Genomic DNA, 19,557 nt, shown 5'->3' with positions numbered 1-19,557 from the left:
TTGCACTTCCAAGAATTATCCTAACAAGACAATTTGGAAAGACAGTGTAGGAGGAAAACCGTTTCAACGGGAGAAAACCTACGCAATCGGAGGGAGTCGTCAACTCCATCACACAGGTGACAGGCACAGCGCTTACGACCATAATGACTTCATACATGTACATTACATTGATCTGTAGCCACTCCAATGCCCATTAAAGGACGAGACATGGAGATAATTGTATTATCACACATGTTCTCCTCCTTTAAAATGTCCAAAAAAGACACTGCTGAACAGAGATCTTACACGAGATGACTCAACAATTCCAACAATGAGCTGGATTCATCATGTCCATACATTCTGTACAACTTTAGCTCTTGTACATGTATTAAAACCTATTGTGTATGACTTAAGTTAAGCCATGTTCAGTGAACAATAGGTTCACTGCTCTCATTAATTCATGACTAAACAGGTTCAGGGCCCAATTTGAATAACAAAAGAAACACATTTCTCATGGCCAGGAACTGGACAGAGGCTGCCAATTAGCATGACAAAAGGAGCAGAGGTGACATGTATTTGCATGACAAAAGAGGTAGCTTGACCTGGCAAGACTGTATGTTGGTCTAGCTGGTCAGCTTTGACCTGGCAAGACTGTATGTTGGTCCAGCAGGTTTGCTTTGACCTGGCAAGACTGTATGTTGTGGTCTGCCAGGTTTTTTGCAAGTTGAGTCTTAGATCTCTTTTATTTTACTTACAAGGTTTACATGCATTACAAATATAATTACATTATATGACAATATAAAACGTCTTACATTTTGACGTTACACTTTTCTCAATCATTCAGTACCAAGTCCGATAAAAATGTTCTTGATGAGGCAAAATGATATCTTTCATAACCTGCAGAACATGATAATTATGCTCTTGCAATAAAGGTCTTCTTGAATCGAAACAAAGAAAAAGACTAAGATTCTTTCCTGTGAGACCGCTATAGGTAGGATCAAGAACCAGTCTTATTCTGATAAGTCTCAATAAAACAATAGGTTTATTGACAAAGCTTATCAGTTGAATTGGTGAAAAGTTGTTTCGCATCCCGAGATTTTTTCGTTCACGGGTATTGATTAAAAAGTGACGAGGAAATAAAAATTCACTAGATTTGTGTTGTTGGTCAGTTGTCTAAAGTATGAAGGTGAAGACACTGAGCAACTGAGCCAGCCAATGAAGGATCTTTGGTGACTGGGCCCAGGTGGTGTTTAAATGTCGGTGGATTCTGTGGTACTGAAGAGATCAAGAAACAGTAAAAAGGCCTACAGCTCCATCAAGACACACATGTTCATTCGCTTTGCCTGGGGTCAGAGCAAAGCGAATGTCATGTGAACCCCATGTCTCATGTGATGGACATAACCAAATACAATATATGATGAATTCGGTGATTGTTTAAGTAGAAAGATCTTTTTGCTTGAAACAAATCTGAAGCAGCCGGTAGGGTCCCAATGTACCGTACCGTAAGCTATGGCGAATGTTTTGTTTGGGTACCAACTGTTGGCTGTCCCGTGTTAGCCAGGAAATCCCCTCCACATTTTGATTTTTCTTATAAATCTTCCTTGAAAATAATTTCTGGGCTTGTGACGTGCCCTGGTTCCCTTATGACAACACCCTCCCCCAAATTTTCTAAATTCTTCTTTAAATGTGTACGAATTTGAGCCATGGCAAAAGTTTGTCATTGCCCAAAAGAAGGCAAATAAGTGCCTTCTCGCAATCAGAAAATAAAGTATCAGGATTTTTATCGAATCACCTTTCAATCATATATTGCAATAAAAGGGTAAGGCCTACGGTGACAAAAATCCAACCTCCTTGACGGCGACGGGAGCATGGTAGAGATGCGCTGGCTCAGCAACATCCTCCTTTCTGTGGGATGGCTCATCTCCTGAAAAGAAACATGATATCATATTGTAGGTACACACTATCATCAGCAAAATATATGATGCACTGGAACGCATTAGTTTCCACAATAGTGAGGTTAAGATTAGTACAGAAATGATAAAGCACCAACTTTATTGACATCCATCCTGAGATCATATTGTACAAAGATCTTTGCATCTAATCATTTTTTTCATTGTTTATTCACATGTAGGTCAACTAACGATACAACGCAGTGCGCACGTATACCATTTAAACCATGAGAGAAATGAAGTTTATGAATATCAGCTGCGCTATTATTCATGCCATAGCGATATGCGCTGAGCATTCTGATTCGGTGACAGAAAATGCCCTTACATTTTCGTTACAACAATGCCCATTGGCTAATCATCCAGCTGCACGAATTCCCACTATTGTGGCAGTCCCTCAGGAGATCCAATTAGGATGAATTGAAGCAATGGACTGCCCCGGGAGTGTTGGGCCTGACGGAAGAACTTTATATTCTATACCTTAGGCGACTGTAATTATATATATGTCAATAAAGTTGTTGTTTTTTGTTACCATTCCAAACCTTAACCTCACAAATGGATATCTCCAACACTGCATAGAATGGTCCATGTGCTCACCTGGGTTCCTACAGTGAAGGGTCATTATTTGACATGTGATGTCAAGAAGTTGAGGTAATCAAAGTTTGCCATCAGTGGCCAATTGATGACTTTCATGGATAGAGGGGTTTCCTCAAGTCTGAATACCAGACATATAAGCCTAAGAACCATATTAGACCAAAGATTTGCTGGGGTAGGAGATCTTTCCTATTGTGCATAGTTTCAGGTCAAAGGCCCCACTCAGTGGTTACAAAACTCGCCCTGCTGATGGAAAAAAGTGTTCATCTCTGAACTTTGACCTTGGTGACCTTGACAACGAGGTCAATCAAATCAAAGCCCGGCTGAAAAAATATGTTTCATCATCAGATACACAGAAACGAAAATTTTTATGAGAATTGTTCAGGAGGAGGAGCTGGTTTTGTGTTTTTTACATTCCCCTCCCCCGTGGCCAATGGAATCAAAATTCAGTCTGGAAGGAGAGCTTAACTTTTTTACATACTGCGTAGACACTATTTAGCCGGTTTTGGTAGGCCTGTTGCACGTTATATAGGCCTTTTGTGCCCTTAACTGGTTAAACAGCGTCTCCACAGTATGTTCAAAGGCAAAGTGGTTACAAAATGTGCCCTACCGAAGGACGAAACATTGGAATGTCGAACTTTGACACTGTGACCTTGAAAGTAGACCAAATACAAAGCCCTTCCGATACATTATGTCTCTTCCTCAGATACACACACAATAGAAATTTCTTGAGCATCTGACTATTTCTTAAGGAGTTAAGAGCAGTTCTTGTGTTTTCACATTTTGCCCCTTGGTGGCCAAACTAAGAATTAGACCGAAACAAAATTTGGTCTGGAAGGAGGTCTTGCCCAGTGCGAAGTTTATGGACCGGTTCATGGACCTGGCAGTTATGAAACATGGCCTGCTGGCGGACAACGACGACGACAGATGACGGACGCTCCATGATGGCTATAGCTTGCAGGCGAGTACCAATTTCAACTACAGTTTTCATTGTAAATTCAGAAAAATTTCTATGGCAGCACAGTGGTTTCCTTTCTGGGCAGTGATTTGAAACCTTTACCTTCCCGCACTTTGAGTTTTTTCAGACCTACTTAGGGGGTGTTAGCGGAAGGATCCCTTATTCTCTCATAGCTGGCCAAGGCATGTTCACCGTCTGCAGACAATTAGAAATGCTGCGGTGAAGGTGCATTGTTTTTTCTAAATTTCTTAAAATCATTAGGGATCATGTACAACACTGAAGAGTTTGAGAAAACTTCTAAGGAGGGATCAAATTACTTCAAATTCTCAAATTTCTGGTTATTTTTACAAATTTGGTGAACTATCCAAAAATATCATCAGGACTCTCAGCACTGCTTTAAGATCAACAACAGACACAAATCTGTCCTTCCTTGAGGTCATATATAAGCTGCAAACTTCTCAATATCTGAGGTCTGATCAATCTAAGAAGTTTTCTCTTTTACAATGTTTTTAACTGTTCACAATCCCTAAATAAGGCTAAAGCCTACACCAAATGACATAGAAATAAGAAATTGACTTTTTTATATTATTACCGTATGAGATGGCATCCTTCCATATGTTAGAGATGAGCTGGCTCTACGGTGGCTGCTGGATATGGCGTCACATTACATCATGAGAAGGGCTCTATGTCCTTAGAGTCATCAGAGTCCCCTTAGAGCATCATTTCGATTGTCATTAAAGTCTATTCGAAAGACACACGATGTAAGTGTCCACTGCCGATATCCCTGAGCGAAATGATTCCATCCATTGAATCTACCCGATTCTCAGACCCTCATCCAAGCATGGCTGGAAAACAAAATATCAAGGTCAATCCATTGTTTACCAAGATTAAAGACTAGAGCCATTTTGATAGAATTACAGTGCAGGGCAATGTACCTTCAACCCTAGCTCAGTTCCTAAACTCATTGTGTCTACATGGACTGATTGTCTGTCCAAAGACATTTTTGACCATGCTTTTTCAAAATGTTTTAGTTCAGTAGTGCCTACGTAAATGCAGGAATGCAATGAAGATTAGCTCAGCCTTTTTTTCAGACACAATCTTCAGAATGCCATTAGACACAGCCCAGAGCAAAGAAAATATCTTTTCACTGGTAAACAGCTTTAGGGCATTTTATAATATTGAATTTTAATTTAAGTACACCACTTTATCTTACTGTATATGCATTGAATCCTTCCTCATACAACATCTGCCAGGAAGATCCCCATGAAGGTCAATTAGGCTGTCTTCCCCAAATTGTTGATGGATGAGTATGAAGGCATCTTATCATGGGGCAAAGTGTTGACATCTGTTGTTTTTCGGGTCTTTGAGCGTCGTTCTTGCTTCAGTACGCATCGTAGATCGTGGTGGAAGTCATTGGGTCAACTCAACAGCCATCATCTCCAGTCATCTGCATAGCCTAGAAAACAGGGAAAAAATTAATTTAATACTGGGTAACCTCTACATCGATTGAAGCCAAAAGAAACTAAATATTTTTTATTCAGTTGGGGAGATGGTCATCACTTTCAGTGTCAAGTTTTGTTTTTGCCAAACTTTCTGGCTTCACTGTTTTTAATGAAAGTGCTCATGGTTTTTTCTAAATTTTCTGTCGTTGTGTGCTTTGCTAAGTGGAGTCGACCTCAGTTGACAAGCTATTCTTGGAGCAACATCTCGATCGGCCCCTTTCTTTGTGAAGTGCACTGGCGGAGTACTCAGGTTTTGGCATCCTTCTCTCAACCCCAGACAGTCTGGTTGCCAAGTCATGAATCAGATCAGACTGAAATTCAGTGTCCGAGATCTGACCATGGGGTCAATGTGTACACAGTCCCAAGTTGACAGCCCCAGCGGTTGAGAAATGTGTCACTGTTTGAAATAGGACACGACCACAGACACTGCACTGTTGTGTAGACTCGCCCTACAGGTGAGCCAACCATCATTATTCCAGCGCACTATTTTCTTGATTAATGGCCTTTCAATATAATTGTTGAAAAGAGGCCAATTTTTAATCAAGATCCACGGAGTAAATTTTGTTTCAGATGGCGTTAATTTCTATAACACCCTCCTATATCTTTTTATTCTGTTGACACTCATCATCCCCAGGGGTTGAGGATTCCAAATGTGGCCACCAGGGGGCAAAGTTTAAAAATCACCAATGAAGTCAAAAGCATCCATCATGTCCCGAGTCCATATTTGTTCCCTAGTCGTCAGGTGAGCACAATGACCCTGGCCAATTCATTTTATAAAGTGTCTTTGGTTAACAGTATTTTTTTGTGGAAAATGCTGATCAGCCACTCTTTGGCAGGCATAATCTTCATGATTCCTGGCCAATTTCATTTGTTGAAAACAGAGTCTTCAGTTTTTAGTCAGAATAAGGGGGTAGAGGGTTAACAGAAATGTAACTCATGATTTGTCCAACTAATCAAGATCATCGAGGTCAATTTGCCCATTTTGCTGTTACTTGAGCACTCTCGTTCAGGTGGTCTCACATGGGGATAAAAGTTCATGACTTGGCCACCAGGGTGCGGGTTCGCAGACATAATTTTTTTTTCTTTCTCTCCTTAACTGCTGGTTGGACAGTTAAGAAGTTTGTTTCATGAGTAGATATAATATCAACCAGGACTTAGTGATGCTCACCCTGTAGACTGCAACATCGTCTTATGTGTCCCTTATTCTTGTGTCCCTTGTCCTTGTGTCCCTTCTGACCTTGTGGCCCTTGTACAATGTTGGCTCGGGCTGCCTAAAAAGAATCATATTTTTTGTTGAGGGGTTTATCTAATTTCTGAGTGTTTCTACTGCATGCTGTGTTCACACTGAATCCGATTTAAAACTGCTTTCCAGAGAGCACTTTCCGGAATAAAAATTGGCTACACCAGTTTGATATTTTTATGGCTACACCAGTTTGATACACCAAATACGTGTAACAGTTGAAATTGTACGTCAGATTGATACTTTTTTCGGAGTTATTTTAACATCTTTGTAATGTTTCTTTTAATCCAGATGAAACTGAGGACTAATGATGCTTACCCTGTATGGCTCCAACATTGGCAGCAACATATCCTTGGGGTCCATCCAGTGTCTTCTCGGCTCTCAAGCTGGAAGCCGGCTCTCCTTCTTCATCGCCGTCTTGTCAATTTCAGCGGGTGTATATATAAGCTTTGTGAAGCACAAGGAGGTCAAGAACACTGTTGTTATCCAAAGAGCCCAATGTCTTCGTCATATGTACTAAACTGGTTTAGCACAAGTCCCACACGGACACGCCTGACATATCGTCCGACGAAATTCCGCAGGTTAACAACAGGTCTTGGACCCCAGTCATTCCATCCCCCTCGAGATCAGGTAGGGGATCGCTGGCCAGCTATTGCTTACTATTGTTAACAGTCGTAAGACTTATCCCGCCAACACTCTAAAACAAGGGGACCAATTGAATGACTAGCGACACGCAACTTTTATTGCCCCCATCAATCAACCACGATGACTCAACGGGAACACGTACCCTGAACCTAAGTCCATGTCATCACCGTCGAAACTTAGATGAGGACCGCAGAACAGAGTGGCAAGCATGCCTGGGACCCAGCCACCGCGCTTTGGACATGAGATGAGATAGACTCAAGTCGCCAGTCACGATAACCAAATACACCAAGCGTATAGCTTGAATCGAACCCGATCTATCATTGTCATCGGTCTCCTGGCCTGGCCTGGACAACTGAAAGCTGAATAGGTAAAAAAGATGATAAGCAGGAAACACGAAAACCAAAAGAATAACAACTGTACTAGCTAGATAACTACGATAACTACTCTAACAACTATACTAGCTAGATAAAGTTACGATAACTACTCTAGCAACTAGAATAACAACAATAGCTACAAAACACCCACAACATTGGTCAGTCACACTTCCAGCACTCATACAGCGACTACAGTCCCCCCCCCCCCCCCCCCAAGACCTCCCACACCCTTTTTCAATCCCATCTCAAACACACGCACACACACAAACACAACATCTTACTATGGTCACAACTTTTGAATAACTGCCCGATTTGCAGATAGAAGATAGCAGTGTCACTGTCAATTTATATCATTTTCTTTTAATCACATGACCAAAATATGATTCAGAATAAGTGGCTACATGATGTATGTACCGAAGATATTACTGCATTTTTAAACATTTCTTGGGAAAATAATGTTTTATTTTGAATATGCAAAATATAAATAAGTTGAAAGTTTTAAAATCTTTGATCTCTTAGAAGACTGCACAGAATAAAGTTGCAGTGGGGATAACAGTTAGATGTGCATTCTTTATGCCAAAATAAATCATTTCATTCTTTTTCCATGTATCTCGCAGATTATTAGTCTGTAATTATTTTCACTGCCTTGAGGCCCTGTGGGGGTCAAAGAAACAAGTTTATTTTACCAACAATAACACAGATTTGACAGTGGCACCTCTATTGACATGTCGGACGAGAATACCTACCCTTCTTCTTGGAAATCAAACAAGGATCTTCGAATGCAATTGCAGACAAGGTTGGGTCAATCATCTGAAATGACAAATTGGTACAAATGCATAATTATACAGCATATTGGGCCATAGGCAATGCATTTTCCCGCCAAAAATTGAACAAAGGAAAGTTGTGCCTTCTTCCAAAATCTCTTTTGCCTGTAAAACGAGATAATGTCAAGATTCAGTCACGGTGATACCCACCTTTAAGAACATTGATGTTAAACACAAATAATTTTGCTATTTCAAAATGTTGAAATAAGTCAAAATTGGAGATAGTTCTTTTTGGAAAAACCATGTACACCCCACCAGAACGAATGTGCTGCCTGCAATGCATGCTTGAACCAAGCATTGGAAGATTAAAAATGTGACAGGTAGTGGTTTTATGTAACAATGCCCAAACCTTCTTTCAAACGTTGACAGAGTCTGTTGTTGCCTTAGATAACCAAACAAAGGTGTCAGATGTAATTGGCCAAGCCAGATTGGTAATGGGATTGGCCATGCCATAAATGAATAACCTTTTTATTTGATTATTACGGATTGGGTCTATAGAAATCGAACAGTGTGTTAATCAGTACAGTTGCTAGTTTTTCCTGAAACAGTTTCTTGCAATGAAAACTGGTACTAGTGGTGAAGAAGGCTGGTATCCTCATCCTGACATTATCAGTGGTTTTAAATATACTGATACTCCGCCTCGTGATATTTCAAACGATTGTTTACAATGTAGGAGTATCAAAAACCTGTATCTCAGTCAGGATTAATTATAATAATAATGATAATAATAATAATAATAATAATAATAATGTATTTATTAAACCTCCTTAATCAAAAAGCCAGGAGAGAGCAATGATTTTAAAATCTTATGTTCAATCAATCAATGTCGTTGAATGTTGCAGCTTCCAGATGGATGGCCTTCATTCTGTGATAAAAGTCCTTTCAACTGCAAGTGATTCCACTTTTGAAACTTACAACCTTAGTCAGGTTACTCTAAGTTACAACGGATCCTGACAAATTTACAGTAGGCCTTGAGTAGGCCCTATTGCCGTACAGTACACGTGTCTCGAACATCTCGAACATGTCGAACCAAGAACGGTATTCTCGCTATTGATGATGATGATGATGATGATGATGATGTATTTTTGTTTAACAGGAGGCAAAGACCAGGAGGGCCACGAAGCCGCTATTGATGATGATGATGATGATGATGATGATGATGATGTATTTTTGTTCACAAATAGGCTCAATGATTCTACTCGCACCAACTTGCCTACAGTATATTTGATCATCTCCAAAATGTCACTGATCAAAACAAAGTTTGCAATATCCAGACTGCCCACTTGTTATTATCTTTGAAATAAACATCATTCACGATGGGGAATGCTAATGTCTGAATTCCTAGTCACAAGTTGTTGTCTAATGTCATGCAGTCACTCATGTACGATTTTCTAAATCGTCCCGATTTTCTACCATCAAAATAAGCTTCAACAGTCCATCAGGTTAACACCGGGCTTGTAGGATTCCATTTCATATCCTTCTTCACCACGACAGACTCAAAGACCCCGAATAGAGTGTCTCCCCATTATGGATGATTTTCTCCTTTAGCCCACAGGTGGCGCTTGATCGGTACGACTTCTCCATATATGGCACAAAGAAGCCGAGGTTACCATCAGCAGGGAGGAGGCGGAGGAACTCTTTGAGGGGGAGTATCTCTGACATCTCTGTGAGTAGACCTGCAAGGATGAAGAGAAACGCTTATGTTCTCATTACCAGGGGTACACCATGAGGAAACCAGCCCTGTAAAAATTATCTCCTAACCATCCCCCACCAACTAATGGAAAATGCCTTAGATGCCGGGGGGGGGGGGGATGGATATTTGATGAGGGGAGAGTTTCTGAGGAATAGTTTATTGACTTTAGCTCTCAGCTTATCTGAGCCAGGTAACCTCCTGCTGAGTTGCCGGACCAAAAGCTGAGGTCAACATATGTTGTTACATAACTGACCTTGCTATCACATCCTGGTTGCCTTGAAGTCGACCAAATTACTTCTAATTTTGCTTCATCACAGTAATTAGTCATGATCACATGATGATGAACCTGGCCCGAGTATCACTGGTTACGCTGGCCATTATGTAGATAAGGTAAATATGCCGATCATCACTGTGTGTAGTATCAGCGGGGTGCTTGAAGTTGGAGGGCGACTAAAGCTGCGCTTACACCACGAAATATTGGTGGACCAATTGCACTTACACCACCACATTGCCGCGACAAATTGGTTCGGCAATCCATTGCCGATACAAATTGCCGAGCGAATTTGTCCCACCAAGCTTGATGGTCCAAGTTCGCCCGGCTTGTTAAAAGCTCGGCTTTGTCGTGGTGTAAGCGCAAATGGATCGGCAATTAGCTAGTTAGATGGTTCGGCTCCAGGCGGCGCTTTCGAAATGGCGCTTTCTGCCAAGGCTTTCCGCTTTCTGCTTATTGTTTGCGCGCCATCTGTAGCCGGATTTTATAACTAGCTGCAGCGCTGGTGTAAGCGCTTGGTGGATTTTCGATGGTGCGGCATTGGTTCCCGAACCAAGATTGGTGGTCCATTTTCAGGTGGTGTAAGTGCGGCTTAAATATTTTACAGGGCTGGTTTCCTCATGCACATAAACAAACAAGGCCAACAAACAACACCTTGAGAGGCTTATCTTCATTCAGAAAAATTTAAACTGCACATGCACCCACCTTCATATATTTTCTTGTAAAGATCCTTCTTCTCACTGTTTTGTCTCAGCAGGGTCGTCACTTTTTCTGCAACATATGCCCACTGAAAATTAATGCAAATTATAGGAATGAATTCAGGCCAGAAATCTTATTATGATGATAAACTCAATTACAGTGGAACCTCCCTTAGCGGACACCTCTCTATTAAGGACAACCTCTCTATTAAGCACACTAGGTTGGGTTCCAAATTGGGTGTTTCCATTCAATTTGACCTTTCTAATCAGGACACCTCTCTATTAAGGACAGCACTTGTCAGTCCTGAGGGTGTCCTTAATAGAGAGGTTCTACTGTACTCATATAAACTCAAGCCTTCGATTGAAGTTTTGCAGAATCATCCTTTTCAAAAATGTGTAGGCTTAACTTTGAAGAAGTTGTTGGTAATTGGTGTGACAACCCCAATAGAGTCATCCCAAGGTCCCCTGGTAGTTCTCTGGTATTCTACCTGGAGACGGAAACAGCCAATGTTTGTTACCTAACTGAAGGTCACCACCTCAAAGCTTATATGTGACTCGCTCTACCAAAACTAGGTGCTTGTCGCATCTGAACTTGACAGGTTGATACGGACTTGTTGTTCATTTCCTTATTGTAGACCTTTTGTGAAATGAGACCAAATCAGTTTGTAATAGATTTCACAAAAGGTCTACAATAGGGAAATGAACAACAAGTCCGTATCAACCTGTCGAGTTCAGATGCGACAAGCGCCTAGTTTTGGTAGAGCGAGTCACATATTTGTTTTATATCTATATACCTTATGGCTGTCTTCACCTAGCATCTGCTTAGAAAACTGCGGCAGCACCAGAGGAAATGTCTGTAATATTTTATCAGTTGTGCTCAATGGGTCGGTCTGAGCCAAACACAGGATCTGTAATGAGTCTCTTCCCTTGACCTCTACAGACTCTCCAAGGTCATATAACACATCATGGAGGAGGGAACTGGAAGCATGGCAGGAGCAGACGAGAGACTGAAAAAAAACCAAATATGTGCCAGAGTGTACAGGGAGACGTGTTATATCTATGTATTGTTGGTGTACACTCAGAAGCTTACAGTATCCCCTTTCAGTTTATAGGGCATACATTTACAACACGTTTACATTTAAGCAAGCGATTCTTGCATGATTACCTGTAACTTAAGAAGATCCTCATTGCAGCAGCAGCATGTACACGTCTCTGCAGACGAGGACGGTTTAGGAGGTGACGATGACCTCACAGACGAGCGGAGATAGAGACATGGACGTGATATGCAGTCAGGACCCGTGAATGGTGGTAACTCATTCAGCCAGAGGTGGCGCTTCCCAAAATGCCCATTTCCTTTTGGCTAAAAAAGAACAGGGGTTACTTGTTACAGACAAAGTGACTTTGTCTTCAGCCAGGAAGGAGAATACAAGCTAACTGACATTCTTAACATCAGCCGAGTAGCGTAACAATCATGTACCGGTAGGGATCTCGGTGGTGCACAGCTCATTCAAAGATATGGCAATCATGGTATAATGACTTGCCGAAAGGTTCAAGGGATATATCCGTGACCATGACAATTTTGAACCCACAATGTCAGGGGAATTTCGGCTGTTTACAGTATTTGATAAAGTTCGGCTAGTAAATTGAGCTTGGTGAGAGTAGGCCTAGGTGCACACTTACTAGATGAGAATGAGATTTCTCTGGTGAACGCATTGCCGGTGGTTCCTGGGACCTGAGATTGGACAGATAGATCTTACTCAACATGCCCTGCAACAAACAAATTATGAGATTATGGCACAAGTCTTTTGTTTATTCTAATTACTATAAATCTTCTTTGATGGCACTGGAAATATTTTCTCCCATACCTTATCCTTAATATCAAGGATTTTTGGGCGCGTAGTGGTTGATTGCCAAAAGGCCAGTATGTTTCATAGGTCTAATCTGGCCCAGGGCATTTATTTGTTCACTTTAGGAACAATTTCTCTACAGTACAATACTCACCGCCGCATCAGTAAACCAGAACTTTCTTGAGTCGCAGGCTAAGACAGCTTCAAGGTATTCTCTGACATGGCCATTACTACCAGCGCCCTCTTCAGGTCCTTGTAGCAACTCCACGGTATTGTTCAAACCGATGGTCTTTTTGTCGAGGAGGTTCACTAAGATTTTGGTGAATGCTGCTCGATGAAGTGAACGCAGGAGTTGTGCCAGATCGGTCCATTTTGAGAGATTCTCATGAAGTAGTTGGTGATGAGTGGTGCAGAGAGAGACAATGTCAGTCTGGGAAGAAGAAAGTACAGGGTAAAGAAATAATAAAACCTCAAAGATCTGTGTTTTTCACAGGTATTGGCTTGTTCTTATGTTGGGTGGCCAAAAAAAAACAGTGTTGAAAATGTTGATTTTGGTTAGTTTTTCAAAGAGATGACACATGTATGCCGTCCTAATCTCTGAACTTTGTTCATAATAAACACCATTTTGAGTATTCCATACCATATAAATTACATCAAGTCCTCTATTTACCTTAGACATGGATGTCAACATAATTTTGGCATCATTTGGCTCGCCAAGCCTCAACTTCAAAACAGCCCGTACAAGCTTTTGTAGAGCAGACGCAACTGTCTTTGTCGGTTTACTCATCAATTCAGCAAGTATTATCTCAGCATGCACTGAAGCAAAATGATAAAAGTTCAGATGAAGACACACGATTAACTTTGGAAAAAATGTCAATACCAGCCAAGCTTTTGGTCAAATATCATGCTGAAGTTAAATGAACCGCAGGCGGAGCAGCCATATGTGATGCCAACAAACTTCGGAGGAGTCAAACAAAATTGCTTTCCTTTGGTTGATTCATCAAAGAAGGACAGAAGAAGACCGCCTCCTTACCATCGGAGAAATCCTTTAACCTGGAGACTGCAATGACCTCTGCCAGTCTCTGGGGGCACTTTGATGCTATCGCTGCCAAAACAAAGTCTCCGAGGTTCTCTTCCAGGGTGAATGGATCACCAGCCTCAAATAAGACGTGAACAAGATATGCCACGAGGCCTTCCCCAAATTCTAAGGAGCGGAGATCCTCAAACTAGAAAAAGAAATATATTGATTGACGTCTTGCCCACAGCCCCATAATGGGTTCACGTGCCCCAGTTCATAAAATACTGCAACCCAAGCAGTGACACCAAAGATTAGGACTTAAATGTCTTTCGCTCATCATTTTCTATAGCATACACTAAGTAAAGTTACTTGCCCAAGCCCACAACATGTTTTCAACTTACCTCCATTCCTCCAGTGCCGACGAACATTGCATAATGCCGCTTGATGACTTCAGGCACCGTCATCCCTGCCATCTTATAATATGGCACGGTCAATGTCCAGTCTTCATGGTCTGGCCTGTGACAGAGAGAAAATATTTGAAGATTACTTCACCTGAGGCCAGTGCTTCTTACTTTGGTTAGAAATAAGAGAGAAGAGGTGAGAGAGTAAACAGAAGGAAAAGTTGATAATCTCATTGACTTTAAACCAATATTGCTCTACCTTTAAAGGCTTAAACTTACATTGCGTAGTAATCTCCCAACATGGTGCAACACGTTTTGAACATCTGTTCAATCTCTTCTTGCTCAAGGCCGTGTAACATAGCATACTGGATCAGGAGCTGCGACTCTTGTAGAAGGTGAACATGATCTGCTGGACTCATGTGACGGAGGGTGGAGGTCAACTCATGCTAGCAAATAATGGTGGACAAAACGATCATCGATAAATAGTATAAGAAAAATTGGCGTACACGAGTGTGATGTCTTGCTAAATCTCCCTGAATATCAACTGCTGTTTCACCAATTGACAGAGAAATTGGGAATTCATTGTTAAAATAACGCAACTATTCACAGATATGAAAACCTATTTTGAGAAGTGACACAGACTATTGCAAGTCAGTGCAGTCAGGACTTCAGACAAGGAGGTAGTGAAATGAGCGAGTGTCCAGGCAAATAGCTCGTTTCAACAACAACTCCCCAATGAGGCCGGATCCTTGGCCGACTGGCTACTCACCACTTCAGCACACAGGGCAACAATCATGGAACTTTTCAGGGCGTACATGCTCCAGCTGTAGTCTTCATCACTGAAAATACATGACGAAATAGAAAACGAACTGCATTGAATTCTCTTAGCTAGCGGACGTTCCTTTTGCTATCCGGTTGGCTCAATGGCTTTCTCTGGCTTCATTCGCAACATGAAATAACACCATACATCGCAGTGCACTGTGTTATGACATCATAAGGCAGGTATTTTGGCCCCTCGTGGCATGGTTAATGACCCATAGGACTGAAACACTGGTCTGCCATAGCAAAGTGCATAGACTAAGCATAGACTTGTACCAACCTGTTGTCTTCATGCTGCACCTTGGTGAGTAAAACCACATGGCTGTTTGTGAGGCAGACACTCTGGATGCCGATGAAAGGCTGTGTACCGAAGAGGCAGACATCAAGGTCTGGGGAAGGACACGTCTGCATTGTGGAATATAAAGATAAAACAGGTAGGTTCAAGTCAATGAAGAACCTTGGGGATTCTAGCTAAGTGAGAGCACTATATTGACAAGACAAATATGATACGAAATGGTGCCCAGCCCTCCCTTGCTTCAATATTCCTGAACATGATCAAACAGTCTCAACTATATCAATCCCCTTTCAAGCTTTGGGATGATTAATTGGAAGAGGAAATAATGTACTTCTTCCAGAGGCAATCCTCTCAGCCATAAGTAAGAGCACTCACCGTTTCAATATTGTCGAAATTCTTCAATTTATAGAGCGCTGGCACAAAGTGTCTGCCAGTGTACGTGAGGAGACCTTTATTGGTCACTGTGTGAACGAGTGTGTCCGTCAGGGCAACCTGGAAGCAAAATATAGATCAGTGGGTCAAGTGGCATAGTGGTTAGAGCGCCAGGGTTGGAGGTCATGGGGTCGCGTCGCAGATGGGACAATACTGTTTCATCTTTCTGTCCCTGAGCAAGGCACTTTAACCGCACTTGCTTTCATGAATTGAATCTATCAGAAATGCTTCAAATATTGAGAAGTAACAGGTAAGAAGTGACAGTATGATTACAAGCGACAATATGAGCTCTATATAAACACAGATATCCACACAAAGCCTTACGTTTTGAGTGGGTTCAGCATATGGATAGCAGCAGAGTAGCTTCACCTCCCCAAGAAGATTGTAAACATATCCGCGCTTTGCATTGCTCACAAAGAAGCACAAGCTGACCAGCTTGTCGAAGTAAACAGACTTCAGTGGGTTCAGGGACCTCAAGCCTCGCTTCGATAAAGATGGATCCATCGACTCTGTAACAAGACATATCATATTACGGCAAAACGTTAAGTGCAATGTACACCAAAATCATGAACTTTGGGTAGAGATCTGAATACGATAAATTTCGGACTACAACCATTTCGGACCCACCAGGAGCATAAACAGGCAGCAACTGAATTGTGTGTAACGCATTGTCCGTGAGTGTCGTTAACCTCCTGAAGACCAGGGTAGTGATGCTGGATTCGAAGTTCATACTGATGTCCTCGTCTGAAAAAGATTGATGTAAAGTGTTACAGCTTTACTGCCATTGGCCACATATTCCCAAATGCTATCTCAAACTGGACTGACATCTTGGTCTACCTTTACTCTAGTGGCTGTTTGAAACGAAAAGAGATGGACACCAGTTTCGGTTCTTGGCATTGTGACTCCTTCGTTCCTTTAGGTCTTCAATAAGCTAACAAAATGTCATTATTTGCAGGACGTTTCAACGTGGAACGTGATCAATTACCCTCACAATGACTTTTTCTGGCCAATCCATCACCACAGCTGCAGAATTTTTTGTCAAACGCATATATTTTACCTTTGATATTGATCTTTGCATCCTGTCCTGGAATATAGGACCGAGGACCAAGGACTTCCAGTGGGAGATGCTGACTTTTCAATGCGTCTGACTCCACTGCCGCCTGGAGCGTCGGAAGATGGACCGTCTTCGGCAATAATTGACCTGGAACATGGACTGTGCGTTTTATGCTGGGAGGACGGACAGAGTCTGGAACGAACACAGGGAGATAGATGGTTGGGAGACAGAAACACAGGCAAGAGGAGTTAGAAAAAGCGATGCAGATTAGAAAGGCAAAGACCACAAGCGTCCCCCATACCAGGCCTTTTGATTGCTGCATGTATCAGAAGTGATTCAAAGACCTGCTATGGGGGGGGGGGGTAGCTATAGATTTAACATACATGAACACGTAAAACAGGAATCGGGTATGGAAAATCAAGGCGTTAAAATAAAGGGTCAGTTGGTGTAAACTGGATACAGGTGTCAACTATGCAAGTCACAAAAGCTATATGAAATTATTTATTGAATCTTCATTTCAAAAGGCAATTTTCTGGATGAGTCAATATAAAAGTGGGCAGATAGTTATATATTGCAACTTCAAATGACCGTTACTAACTTTTAGGCTGTTTCATTTTAGTTTATTATTAGCAAGAATTAAGAAAAGCTACAGCAATGTACAAAATACGTTTTTACAACCAAACTTCAGCTCAATTCCCTTGTTCAGGTTTTTCAAGTTTTCATACCGATATATTCATATTATACTGAGCATAGCTGACAAGAAAGCCAACATTCCTTGGGGAGTTCCACGTACCTATTCCTTGATCAGTAGCCTTGGGATCTTCATCCACAAACGTCCAAGTTGTTGCTGCCTCGTCAACGATCACGTAATCATCCGAGACAAACTTCCCACCAAAATCAATGGAATCAGTTCGACAAATCGACGGAACTTTCTCAAACCCCGCAAACATGCTATCCGCTGAATACTCTGCGTCGTGTTGCTGTGATTCATATTGGCTCACAGCCTCGCTATGATACCGCGGGACTCTCTCGCTCAAGTTAATCCTAATGACCTGCATCGTATGATTTGAACAAACCGCAAGAACGTTTTCGTTCAAACAGCATTTTTTTGTCTTGAAATTGAAATCGATCTCCATGATTCGAATGAAATCTTTGTACTGCTCATTGTTGAACATCTTCACGATATATTTAAAAATTGACACCGAATTGCCCCATGATATTGCGATATTTCCCGTCTTTTCACAACACGCGATACAATTCGGTCCCCGTTTGGTGAGAATCTCGATGACTTCAATAGAGTTCATGCGGTCAGAATGCCCCGTAAGGTCAGTGATTCTCCCCGCAACTCGTGCCTTGAGTGGCTGGTCGTCGCCACTGATATCCCAATGGAGGTATATATGAGAGAAGGTATCCCTTTGGGTGCCTCGGATTTTCTCTTCAAGGGTTGCTATGTACTGACCTAAAAGTACAAACACGTTGTGCTCAACATAATCAACCAAAAGTGAGGTGGTTATATTCCTCTTACCAGTGAGATAGGCTAGACCCCAATCGGCAACTTGGTGTGACTCAATCAATCAGACCAATCTGACTCATCCCCTATACCCTCCCTTTAAGAAGTCGCTACCTACCCTCTTTGTTGTAAATGATGGACTTGACGGGTGTGATCGTTGGGAATGTGTGAAGTACGGGACACCCAGGGTCGCTCATGCACCTCACTTCAATCTGGCAGTTACCATTGGCCATGTGTGTCGCCAAGAATACCTGCAACGTGGAAAAACCACACTGATCATTGGCACCAAACCAACTCCATTTGGCAATTATAACTCTGGTACTCCCACTCCTTTTTTCTCTGTTATTTGTCTATATGTTTAATCCTCCTTAATGTTTTTTCTACTCATTGCCCAGGAGAAAATGCAGATAGTTGGGTTCAGTGGTAGGGGTTGGCGCTATAGGTCTGCAACCCCTTTGGAGAGCAAAAGTTGTTCAGGATCCACTCAGAAACACATAACTGCTTCTTATATTCCCCTCATATGCCCGAAAACCTACAGATGCAGTTGGCACTCGAAATACTTTCTACCGAGTGGCACTGGCTGAGCCACAAACCCACAACCTTCCAATAACCGCACCGCACTTCCCAAAACGAATTCTTCCACATCATACATACCTGATCATCTGTAGCACAAAGGACGAGAGGCTCATGTTCCGACGTGAAGACATTCTGCGATTGGAAGTGGTGGCAGCATTGGTCACCTGTCATTATTTTCGGCGTCAGATTCATCGCTCCGGGTGTGCTTGGCACAGACGAGGCGTCCGATTCGTCCACACTGGTTGTATCCACGAAGCCATAGGAGCTTAGATCCATGGTGTCTGAAGGAGGGATCAAATGCGTTAGAATTATTTGAAAATTGGGAATTCATCTGCGTTGAAAAATCAACAAGGACATGCACAGATGTGGGCAAATCAATGGCTAGCCTACATAGGCTAAAGCTTTTGCCTTTTCTTTGTCTGGAACCCAGATATCTTACCACCATCGGAATTTGGCACAAGGTCGAGGAATGCACTCCTCTCGATCGAAGAATGAGCCATCATGATCCTGACCTAGACCTTAGAATAGAAGTTTAGTGGAACTTTTGATGGCTAGGCTAGGCACATCAGGAATAGTACGAATAGAGGCTTTTCACAAGAAATCGAGAAATGATGGGCTTGGGCAAGCCTTGTCTCAACACTACAGTCAATGAAAAGGTTCAGGAAGTTTGTTCTGCGAGTCGAGTGGTCTTCCCAAAAAGTCCACAAAAATGCAAAAGATCAAGGTGACAACTGTCACAAGTACATGTCTAAAGTCATAAAACCATAATCAGATGGAATCTAATCTTTGGAATTCATTATTACCGTGATTTGGTAGGGATATTCTTGAACCATTAAAAAGTTTCAATTCACTTCCTGGTTCAAAAATGGGAATTCCCAGAA

At 41.9% G+C, this 19,557-nt stretch overlaps 1 protein-coding gene across 2 annotated transcripts; it reads right to left on the bottom strand.

The window, feature by feature from the left end:
* Positions 1–15: 15 nt before the first annotated feature.
* Positions 16–19,530, bottom strand: LOC135497825 (BLOC-2 complex member HPS3-like). 2 transcript variants are annotated; one of them, XM_064787763.1, is made up of 26 exons: positions 19,480–19,530; positions 18,755–18,957; positions 18,219–18,351; positions 17,384–18,049; positions 16,594–16,782; positions 16,164–16,280; positions 15,861–16,045; positions 15,480–15,596; positions 15,090–15,214; positions 14,760–14,829; positions 14,270–14,436; positions 13,991–14,105; positions 13,605–13,797; positions 13,242–13,387; positions 12,726–13,001; positions 12,405–12,491; positions 11,890–12,084; positions 11,519–11,731; positions 10,732–10,813; positions 7,985–9,738; positions 6,538–7,223; positions 6,148–6,250; positions 4,691–4,933; positions 4,070–4,322; positions 662–1,903; positions 16–581 (listed from the first exon to the last, which is right to left on the bottom strand). In XM_064787763.1, exons 2-20 carry the CDS (start codon positions 18,950–18,952, stop codon positions 9,545–9,547), a joined length of 3,468 nt encoding a protein of 1,155 aa, XP_064643833.1. In that variant the 5' UTR covers positions 18,953–18,957; positions 19,480–19,530; the 3' UTR covers positions 16–581; positions 662–1,903; positions 4,070–4,322; positions 4,691–4,933; positions 6,148–6,250; positions 6,538–7,223; positions 7,985–9,544. The 2 variants fall into 2 exon arrangements, with proteins under 2 accessions (XP_064643833.1, XP_064643834.1); XM_064787764.1 differs by having other exon boundaries at positions 16,594–16,737.
* Between the last annotated feature and the right edge of the window lie 27 nt (positions 19,531–19,557).

This window comes from Lineus longissimus, chromosome 13, assembly GCF_910592395.1.
Source record: "Lineus longissimus chromosome 13, tnLinLong1.2, whole genome shotgun sequence".
Taxonomy (NCBI): domain Eukaryota; kingdom Metazoa; phylum Nemertea; class Pilidiophora; order Heteronemertea; family Lineidae; genus Lineus; species Lineus longissimus.
Note: the sequence above shows the minus strand (reverse complement) of the source record. Positions and strands in the feature narration are given on the sequence as shown.